General features: G+C 23.2%; 1 protein-coding gene across 1 annotated transcript; it reads right to left on the bottom strand.

Annotated features, from left to right (window-relative positions):
• Positions 1-9156: 9156 nt before the first annotated feature.
• Positions 9157-11015, bottom strand: LOC126909143 (uncharacterized). Its single transcript, XM_050691567.1, has 4 exons — positions 10830-11015; positions 10548-10703; positions 10308-10478; positions 9157-9366 (listed from the first exon to the last, which is right to left on the bottom strand). The coding sequence occupies exons 1-4, from the start codon at positions 10923-10925 to the stop codon at positions 9157-9159; spliced, it is 633 nt and encodes a 210-aa protein (XP_050547524.1). The 5' UTR covers positions 10926-11015.
• Positions 11016-11963: the final 948 nt, after the last annotated feature.

The raw sequence follows: 11963 nt of genomic DNA, 5'->3' as shown, positions 1-11963 counted from the left end.
ATTTTGTTATCAAAATATATTTTTCATCGTAGTAAGTTTTAACCTATCCATGAAAAGTTCTAATAAAATTGTTATATCTATCGGAATACACAGAAATAATCTACTACATCAAAAGAAATGAACGTATAATTATTTTGAATAGTATGTCCTGATAGTTTTTGAACTAATATATAAGTCAATATTATTTTTAATTGAAAGATATCGAATATTTGAATTGATGATTACAATCTTACTAAAAGTTTAGCCAAATTTTAAGTCTGGGCATTAATATTCGATTTAATAGGTTACATATTATTTCTTAGCTTATGTATTTTTAGAAAAGCATATGGTTAAGGTATATGAAGATTTGAAATTTAAATGAAAAATCTGAACTTTAATTTAATAATTAATTTTGAATTATTAATAACATTTGTAGGCTTCCTTATCATTTTACTTAATGGATTCCTTTTAATTTCTTTATAGAGACTCTCTTGAATAATTTTTGATACTCTATTGAAATAATTTTCTTTTTCAGTATTACTATGGAATTCCCGTTATCTGATTTTAAAATTAGTTTTTAATATTTATGTCGTGAATGAGTTATGAATGTTATTCACTTTTTTCTAAACTCCCTGTACTTAAAACAGATTTTTTATTGTTTTTTACAACATTTAAACACTATTAACTTTTTAAGTTTTAATTGTTAAAATTAACATTTTTAACCTCATTTCAATATTTACTAGGTTGCCTTCCAACAGAATTTTTTTCAGTAAAAAATTCCTTACACAGTATGAATAAGATTCACAATCATAAATTAAATTAGAATCTACATTTAATTTATAACTGTATAGTTAAATTAATATTATAATAGATAATTTATTATACAACTTTTTAAATGTGAAAGTTATTAATATAAATTGTGTGTATCAGAATCTAATATACTAAAAAAAGTATTGGTTTTGAACACTATCAAAAATTATAATTATTGTGTTATTTTTCTATGATTTATAATTAAAAATAAAGTTTTTATTTCTAATTATTTCAGTCAGCAAATTTGCCGATAATAAATATTTAGTGAAAAAAATTACTCATTGTTAATCTAATAGTATATGGTGTGATATAACTATTTTAATTTGTCTAGGAAAACTATACCATTTTTGTTTAATTTTTATTTTAAATAATTGAAAACGATAAACAGTAATACAAAACTTATCAAAAATGTAAATCACGATTTTTTTTTTATAATCTTTTTTTATCGTTGGACTAAATATTACTCGAGTCGTTTAACTATTAAAATTGGTAAATAAAAGTTATTAATTATTTTTAGTCAAATCATATATTAGAGTTATATATTAATAAGCTACATTATTAACAATGTTCTATCAAATAAATAATAAAAAAATAACAGTAGACTTAAACTGCCAATGCCAAAGACTCACCGATTCAAAGAATTGAAAAAAAAAAATGATAGAATGCTTTCTACTTGAATATTATGTTAAATAAATAAAAAAAAAAAAGCAGAAAACTTTTTTTTTTCAAATCAAGAGCGAAAATTTTATTGATGATTTTAATAAGTTTACTGTTATTTTATTTCAATAAAACATTTTAAAAATACAAGGCGATATTTTGAATAGCAAATCTAAATGGTAGGCATGACCATGCCACATACAGATTCTCATTTATTTTTTCCTTGCAGTGACATTTGTCAAACCCTTGTTAGCCAATAATCTTACTAACCTATTTTAGCTTGTTAAATCTTCTAGGTATTTGAGAATATATTATTTCAAGAAACTTTCCTTACACTTGACACTTAGTTCTAGCTAAAAATTCTAGTATACTGCTCAGAAAAATGTAAGTTTTTAAAACGAAAAATACAATACCTATATTACATTTTTAAGATTTGGTAGCTCATGTTATAGTAAATGTTGGGAAAATTGTAATCGTAAAAATCATATAAATAAATTGCCTATAATGTAGCCTTAAAAAACGAATTTCAATTAAAATGAAATGTTTAGATTATTACATGATTTATATTATTTAAATAATAATATAATATACAAACAAAATCAGATAACGAAATTGAGTTATCTGGGGTCTAAAATTTAAATAAGACTCTTTTATATTTTAGTGTAAGATTCAGTAAAAGAAATTTAACTTGAGTATGACGAATGTGTCTCACTTAGTGTAGTCTCGTATGAATATAATATCTATACTTTTAAACCATACTAGTGTGAGTAATAATTAAAATGTTGAGGATATTTTTGTTTTGTGTTAACATTTAGAATTTATGTACAAAATAAGTCTGTTACTTGACATTACTTAATACTATTAATTAATGAACTGTAAATTTACAGTTCATATAAAAAGTAAATACATATATACGTTTCAAATGCTTTTATTGAAAGTGAGCTTCTTAATAGTTATATTTCATATTATATCGTTAGAATAAAAAATATTTGCGTGTTAATATTTTGTTTAAAAATGTGTAAAGCTTTTCTACTAAGACATAACAAGAACTAGAAATGTATTCAATTCCAATTAGATAATATATTTAATTTCATATAAATAATAATGGCATATACCTGCATAATTAGTAATTCAATTTACTAATTAAATAAAAGTAATTAGGATGAAATGCAAATCAATTTTTTAAGTTAGGTCTATTGTATGGCCGTTACATTAACATTTAATTATGTTTCATTGAATGATTACACAATGAATCATTTTGCATCCAAGGAAATTACTAATAGCTTTGGTTTCTTTATACAATCTCCTAAATTAATTTGAGCGCACGATAAAATGCAAACAATATTATGTAATAATATGTGAGAAATAAACAATATAAAATAAATAAATTCGATTAAGTATATTATTGAGTTTCTATAAATAATGTATTTTATTAAACTTCGAATATTCTGTAAATATCAATATTTCGTTAAAATTTTATTATTAAAAAAAATAAAGTAAATAAATATTATTTTATATATAAATAAATTATATTTGCATATTTAATTTCTTAAAAGGAAAATTATTTTTTTACAAATATTATTTAGGATTTTTAAAATATTTGTAATTACATTATGTAACATATGAAAAATTTACAAACAAAAGTACATTGTTTAATAAATTGAAATTCTTTGTTTAAAATTACGAGTCGTTTTGAGTTACAAAATTTTCCCAGCAGATAACGCTCTGCTTATAATTTTTTTAAACTGTAGTTGACTTTTTTTATTTAAAGAGATAATCATTTTACTTATCAAATAATAAAAGTAGCTTAAACAGGCAATGGTTATTTATATTTCGTTAAATATTCATCATCAATTTTAACCAAAACATCATTTAATATTAATTATTCATCAATTTTAATAAAAATTTATTTATAGAATAATATATTATCTGAATTAGAATAAATTTTTAACTTTTGTGTTTTACTTAGTTAGATACAAAAATTGCAGACTTTCTGTTTAGTTAAAATGTAAATAAATTATTGGATTTATAATTAAATTATTTTCTTAAAAATGTATTTCCTTTTTACCAGAAGTTATATATCTTTACACAATAAACTACTGTAATATTGAACAGGTTCGACTTCATTTTGTAATTTTAATTAAAATTGACAAAAAAAAGCGGTAGCTCAGTGGAGTCGCAGCACACTATAGACGTAACATAGTTGGGACAAGTATAGATGATATCTGACAAGGATTAAAATCATTATCATAAGAAACACTTCGATGCAAATCTGTAGATAGTTTTTAATTTTAAGAAATTGGTGGATTATTACAAAAGTAAAATTAACTCTTATTTTTTGTTCAACTTTGACTGCCATTTGCACATAGAACATAGATCTTCAAAACAATTTTTTTTTTAACTTCTTGTACATAATTTAAGCTTTAATTTAAGGTATATATAAAAGTGTCAGACTTTCCGAATCATTTTCAAAAGTTGAGTTGAACAAGTTCTACTTTTTATACGTATGTTTCAAGTTTTGAATGCCCTCTGTATAAGTGGAAATTTCTCGTTATAAAAAAAAGTATTTCGGATAAAAGGGGTATATATAATGTATTTAGAAACAAAAATTTGTGTTGATCTATACATTTTTAAAAAAGTTTAACAATTTAAAGTTGAAATTAAAAATCGAAAATTCTAACACAAAAATAGCATTTATTTAACTACTGCAGCTGTTTGCACATAGAAAATAAGACATCAGGACAATTTTTTTTTTTAATATATAGTACATAATATAAGCTTTAATTTGACATATGGTTAAAGGATGCAGTATTTCCGGAACATTTTCAAAATTTCAGTTGAAAAAGTAGAGTTTTGTAAAAAGTTGCTATTTTGAACCCCCCTTGAGAGTATGTAAAAGATCAGAATTTCAAAAAAACTATATCATAGAAAAGGAAAATTCCTAAGGTTATTATATAAAAAATAATTATTTTTATTGGTTAATTTTTGAAAAAGTTATGGTCGTTTAAAATAAAAAATTACTGATTTTTAAAATTGTAATTTTTTTGAAGATTTCTCCCATTTACAGAAAACGAGGGAAATTTATCAATTTTTAATGACAATGACTTCAACTAGATACGATTTGTGATTTTTTGGCATATCGTTGAAAGAAATCGATCCTGTCAGAGCTAAGAAAAAATGGCAACAGATACACACAAAAAAGCTCATCATATTGAAATACCTCCTCAGTTTCGCATCGAAGCTAAGAATTAAATCATGTATTAAAAATAAACATAAAGGTTACGTGTTACATGAACAAATAATTACAATTTATATGCAAAAAATTGTATTAATTATTTAGTTTATTAGATTAATTTAAAAAATTCTAATTTTTTAAATTCAATGACGTCTAAATGAGGACGTTCAATAAATCATAGAGAGTAAGAAAAGCAGTTGAAATATGGTAGAAGAGCGAAAGAAGACAAGATTGAATGGAGTATAAACGCTTGTGCAAAGAAGGCAAGTGTGCAATAAGTAGAGGATATAAGACTTAGAATTAAGTGCGGTTTAGTGAAATGGAGAGAAGCGTCAGGTATGTTATGCAATAAAAGAATACCAATGAGACTGAAAGGTATGTTCTATAAGACTGCAGTGAAATCAACTATCATGTATAGTACAAATTGTTGTATGAGTATACAGTATTGTTGTGGTTGATATGAGAACGGAGCAGAGAATGAGTATGGCAGAGATGAAAATGCTTAGATAGATGAGTAGAGTGACTAAAGAAGATAGAATAAAGAACAAAAATGTAAGAGGTAGTATAGGTGTATCGTCAATTGTAGACAAGATGAAAGAAAATTGACTCAGTTGGTTTGATCATGTTATAAGGATAGATGAATCGGAAGCTGTAAGAATAGTTATGAAAACTTATGTTGAGGGAAAAAAAGGTAGAGGAAAACCAAATAAGAGATGGAGGAATGTTATTCTATGCGATGTGAGGACGGCTGTTGTGTGTTGATGACGTGAAGATGGTGTCAAGTGATACTTCAGGATAAGAGTGACTAACCCCAAGTAGTTGGGATTAGGGCGAGGAAAAAGAAAAAGATGAATAGTTTATTATATTAATTTATACAATTCGAAATAAAAATAAAATAAAATGTATGCTTAATATCTTATTTTCAGAATATTATCTTTCAATACCTTGAGCAACTAGTAATTTCAATAATATCAAAATATGCTCTAATTACAATTCATTATTTTCAATTAATTAATTAAAATAATTTGTTAGCATATTTTGAGTAACTTTTTTTGTGGTAAATTTTCATTGGTGGTAAATAAGAAATTACAAAGCAAAAAATTATAGAAGATTTTGCAAGACTTATTTATCTATAAGGTGTTATCATATATCTATTTTATATCAAATTTAAAAAACCTCATTTCATTGGACTAACAAACTTAAGTAAATAATTTGAAATGTAATATTTTATTCACCCCTAGAGTTTAGTTAAACCTCCAATAATCGTTTCTTACGTGGGATTATAATTATTTATGTTGAAAATAATATCAAAAGATAATCTTATGAACCAATATGAACTTTTTGAAGTATATCCTATATAATTAAAACTGTGTAAGTATAAAAATAATTAACTCAAACTAGTAATTATATAATTAAAAATATTAATTAAAGTTATTTTTTTTTTTAACAATTTTATTATGATTTAAAAACTGTATATACATAATTTCTCATCATGTGTATTATTCGATTTTATATCATTTTCTATTCGAATAATTACAATAAAGTTCAGTTTTTCATTCATATGAAACATAATATGTAATAAAATATTACAATCCTTTAATAAATTCTGATTATTTAAGTTATAAAAAAATACAGGATATAGACTGAAGGGAGTCACTGGTTATAATTATATTATAAATAACCATTTTTGAATGAATCACAATTTTCGTTAGTCTCGATCAATGACTAAATTTAATATGCGTTATTTTTTATCACGAAATGCACAAATATTTCTTTTGTTAATCTACATAAAAATGTTAGTATTTAAGACAGAAATACATATTGCAAAATTACTTAAGATAGATTATATTTTTTTACAGATTTTTATTATGTATTACATGAAATATTTTTAAACAAATCATATAAAGAGATAAATACTTAACGTAATGATGGTAGTTTATTTTAAATTCACGAGAAAAATATATAATAAAAATTTTGTTAATGATCTATACAGAATCTAACAAACAAATCTAGGATTAATTAATAACTCCCTTCTTTTTTGAAGTCTGTTAAAAAACCATGATAATAGATGAATTCATAAATCACGGAAGTTTCCAGGGTTAACCATATGATAAAATAAATATAATATACATGCATAATAGCAGTTATAACTAACCTAAGTTTACAAATGTAAAATGTAAAAAATATACAGCAATAATATTAAACATGAACATGCTTGGTAAACATATTCACTACTTAACTCTATATGTAATCTCGCATAATAAAAATAATAATAAAATATTAATATAATAATCATTGACTATAAAAAAAAAATAAAATCTCTTGCATTTTTAATGTTGTAGTCTTATAATCTTGTTTTATTAAAGTTATTTAAAAAATCATTATTAATTTGTATAATATAGTATTAAAATATAGTTTTGTTTCATAAAGAAATTTATGATTAATTTTTAAAATATTTGTAAACAGTGTTACTGTTATTCCTATAAGTAGATGATAAGTTGTTACTACATTTTCTTTTGTAAATCGTAAATCAAATTTACTGTTATATAAAAAAAGTTTTATGTATCATGAAAAATTACCATTTTCGACATGATTTCTTACAAAAACCATCCATGTCATTTAATTATATATTATCAGGTCGACCAAATTATATGTTTGTAGTGTGGGGAATGAAATCTATTCAATAGATAATCAAAAAATCATTTAGATTAGATATAAATATTCATAAAAATTCGTCTAGATGAGGTAAAGATACTAGAAAAAATTATGTAGAAAAAGAAAAAGATAAAGTAATTGTTTTTTAATCATATTAAAACAGCAGTGAAATCCGGGTTTTCATTTACTGATCATTTTCTTAAAATTTCCTTTTCTTTCCCACCATTCTAAATAAGTTTTTCGTTCGACAGTAGAATAAATTTATTTTGTAATATGATTTAAAAAACACAGAGAATGGTATGCATCAATTAATGATACGCACGTCAATATTTTCTAAACTAGTATTTTTAAAGTTTAGGTGATGAGATACAAAAATTATCATCTAACCTAATATATCCTGTACACAAGATTATGTATTATTATTACTTATTTTATTGTTAAACCCAAAAATGTGAAACAGTAGTGAGTGTAATAAAATTTCAAGTTTTTTCAATGAACTACTTTAAAATAAAAACGTTTTACCTAAAAATCATGATATAACTTATCAAATATATATAGTTAAAGCGATTTGTGACAATTTCAAATAAAATAAAATCAATGCGCACTATTTATTTGTATTAATAAAGATGAATATTTTATTAAAATATTCATTAAAAAAAAAAATACTTTATATGTTAAGTTTTACGAATTGTTAGAAGTTTAATAATTAAATAAATTTACGTTTACAGATTATACGAATTAACATCAGCTTGCAGTATTAATTTTTCCTTAAGTTCACTGCGTACTAAAACATTTATATTTTTCTCTGCTTATAAAGAAATATAAATAAATTAAACAAATGCCATACTATATTATATTTAATTGCTATAGAAAATATAAGTATTTATTTCAGTGTTATTAACTAAAAATCAAAATTAAACTTATTGTTCAGTGTTTTCACAATAGTACAGCACTACTTATACTATCTTAAGTTACTAGCATGACATTCGACTAATATGGACTCTTTTTAAAATACCTACTATTTACATTTAATGTAAAGCTTTGATTTTTAGAAAAAATTAAAAATAATTGTACGGTCAATTTATATAGTCCAGCGAAATACCTATACATTGAAGTACTACTCCTTCCTGACAATATTAAAAAAAAAAATTATTAATATATACTTTTTGATCATGTTACAAAAATAGGGGTTTCTATTAAGAGAAATTTATATTAAGGTATTTTTATTCCTAAGGAAATGAAAAAAATTAACTATAATTATTGTAGAATTTTTTAAACCAAATAATTTTTCTCTTAATAAAAATTTTAAAATGTTTATAATTTTTAAGGAAATGAATTAATTAAAATCGATCACCTTACATAAGTTTAGATCTCTTAACTATACAAATTGATTGAATTTTCGCTAACTCCTATATTTTTTTCTTTATAAAATAAAAAATTATTAAACTAAGAAGATGACTTTTCAATAATATTTTTTTAATTAATAATTCGGAAATAATAAAAAATCTGAAAGCTGAAAAAAATCATATAATAATTATTATCATATTTTTAACTTACCTATAGTTCATATTTTAAAACGGTTATAATAAATGACTTAATAATTAATATGTCAAGAAATATATAAAACTAAAAAATACCAAAAATAATTTTTAACTTAATTATTGTTTCAAAAGAATTCAAGTGGCTATTTTTAAAGAATCACTCTGTAATGTATTAAGATATTAAATTGTATCATGAATTGTAAAATATGATTGTTAAAAAAGAATTAGTCATATTTTTTATATTAAGTAAAAGTTAAAATGTTTAAAAAGTAATTTCAGTTATTGATAATGATAAGAATCTTCCCATGGCCTCGTAACATCAAAAATTATAACAAAACAAGATAATATTTCATCATAATCTTTTCTTTTATGCATAAGTTTAGCTTTATAAGAACCATAGAAAAGTGTTTTTGGTGCCATTTTATTTGTCTTTAAAATTGTATCAACAAATGAATCCACATCAAGATTATTCATCAAATAATAACTGTTCTAAAAAAAAAATTAAAATTTGTATAAAATTATGATTAATAAAAGAATTGACAACATTATGTACCACCAAAATAATACGCTATAAAAACATATTTTACTGACTAATATTACATAGTTAACTAGAATTTTTACATAATTTGTATATATAAGATGTGTTTCTCTATTTTTATAATCATATTTTTTCTAAAATTATTATATATATAAACCAATATGTATATTTTTTTTCTAATAATAAAATAGCACCGGATGGAAAATGTTTTCACAATACTGTGATTGTAGATATTTTGTAATGGGTTTATGGATATTTTCCGATGAAACAGTATTTTTTAGATCCCCACAAATAAAATCCTTACTACGTGCTTACAACCCTTTAATTTTAAAAGTAATATTTACTGTTATAACACTATATAATAAATAACAAAGTTATAATTTACTAATATCAAAGTAGGTAATACTTTGTACTTCCAAAAACAATATTTATAAGTTTTCAAATAAAAATAGTGTTCATTAATTACCTGAAATATTGAGAAAATGCCGTAAGTTTTATCTTAAACTCAAATTAGCTGGTACAAACCAACCACCAAATATATTTAATCGGCGATTTTTTTTTTTCTAACTCAATATCTCATTTCTTTTTGTTTCAGTTGTGACACTAAATGTGTATAATCATGTATAACATTCAGTTCGACACCAGCGTCAAAAATAAATTACAATTTTATGTTTCTAGACGATGAAAAACTTTTAAGGTATTTGCTCTCATAAATGGAAAAGTGAATCAAATATTAAATAAATACTGTCAACTTATATTTTTTGAGAGGCTTAACTATTCTCCCTAAAAGTATTGTTAGGTAACACTAAAGCGAAAAATACTCAGTATATAATAAGTTAACTATGTTTTTTTAACGAAGTACTACCTAAAACTTTTTATAAAGACTATTTACCGCTTTTATAGGGCAAGAATCATCAGTTGCATTGAAACTTTTGAATAGAGTCTTGTAAGCAGCAGGCCCAAGAATAGATAATCCTGCTGAACAAGCATTTAAAATTTGAAAGACATATGCGTTGTCTTTCCAACCTCCTATTTTATCTAAAACGGCCACGTTAACGTCTACCTAGTACATAAAATATTTACAATTTGTATCTATTTAAATCAAACAGAAATTCATAATTGTAAACCTTACAATTAATGAATCATCTAACGGAATATGAAAGCTCATATTTCCAGTAATCACTGTTTTTGAACTGGCAATCTTACTTTGGTGAAGGTTTAAGTCAATTTTATAATGAATACTAGAATTGCATTTAAAACCTGCTTTAAATTTTATATGGTATTCTCCCTAAAAACGTATGATCTCTTAATAAAAAATATATATATTTTTTGTAATGTTACTTGGCTTCAATAAATATTATTAATATTTACATTTGTTATATTTTTAGAAAAAATAACAATTTTAAATACTTACAATTGGCAAATTTGGAAAAAAAACATTTTCACAGTATATTTTTTGATTAAAGAAAACAAGGAAATTTATAAAAATAATTGAAAAAAGATTATACATTTCTTTTCTTAAAAATATTGTTTAACAATGCCATTAAATGCAAACGTTCAACAATTGAAACTCATTCAAAAGTACCGACTTCTGAATGCTTGATTTCATTTATCCCGGATAATGAACAAATAAACGAACAATGCTAATAATAATTTGAGGCGCCGTCAATGTAGATAGTATGTTGCGAGCGCTATCTTTCAATCTTTCAACTAACGTATTTTTCATTGTTATCATTATATTTGATGACCAAAACGATAAAAACCAAAGTAATGTCGACGATTTTTTTTTATACGGCTTATTTATTTAGTGTAAAGTATGCTGAAATAATTAACCTATATTTTGCGTTAGATGAATATTCCCCGAACTATAAGGGAAGATGACAAAAACAATCGTAAAACTTTGTAGTTAAAACTATTGTAAAATATGAATTCTCTAATGGATTAAAAATTAATAAGTAGTACTTATGAAATACTTAAGAGAGGAAGTTGAAAAATTTATCTTAAAACACTAATACCTTATATTTTGATGTTCAAAAATTACATAAAAACATGCTAATTATGAATTTCTAACCACAACTAAAATTAACACACGAGTTTTATCATTACCAATGAAGTGTACCACAAGAGGTTTATGTGATAATAAAAACGTGTTGCTATGTAATTGATTTTGAAAAATACTAAATTCGTTATATTTCCTCATTCTTAAATTTACTCCCTTTCTCTATGCGTTGCTTTTGTTGTTTCTTTCCAGGTTTTATTTATATTATGAATAATTAGTATAAGTATAATTATTAAAGACAAAACGGTAGCACAGTGGGGTCGCGGCATAGTGGAGACATTGCATAGTAGGGTCCAGTATAGATTTAATCTGACAGTGATTAAAATCACTATCATAAGAAACGCTTCGATGCAAATCTGTAGATAGTGTTTAATTTTAAAAAATTGATGGATAATTGCAAAAGCAACATCAACTTCTATTAAAATAAAATACAAAACCCATAATTATCATACAAAAATAGTATATTTTTCAATATGGTAGCCATTTGCG

The sequence above is a fragment of the Daktulosphaira vitifoliae genome, unplaced genomic scaffold (assembly GCF_025091365.1).
Source record: "Daktulosphaira vitifoliae isolate Bord-2020 unplaced genomic scaffold, ASM2509136v1 Scaffold_143, whole genome shotgun sequence".
Taxonomy (NCBI): Eukaryota; Metazoa; Arthropoda; class Insecta; order Hemiptera; family Phylloxeridae; genus Daktulosphaira; species Daktulosphaira vitifoliae.
The sequence above is the reverse complement of the archived record's forward strand: the minus strand, read 5'-3'. Positions and strand labels throughout refer to the sequence as shown.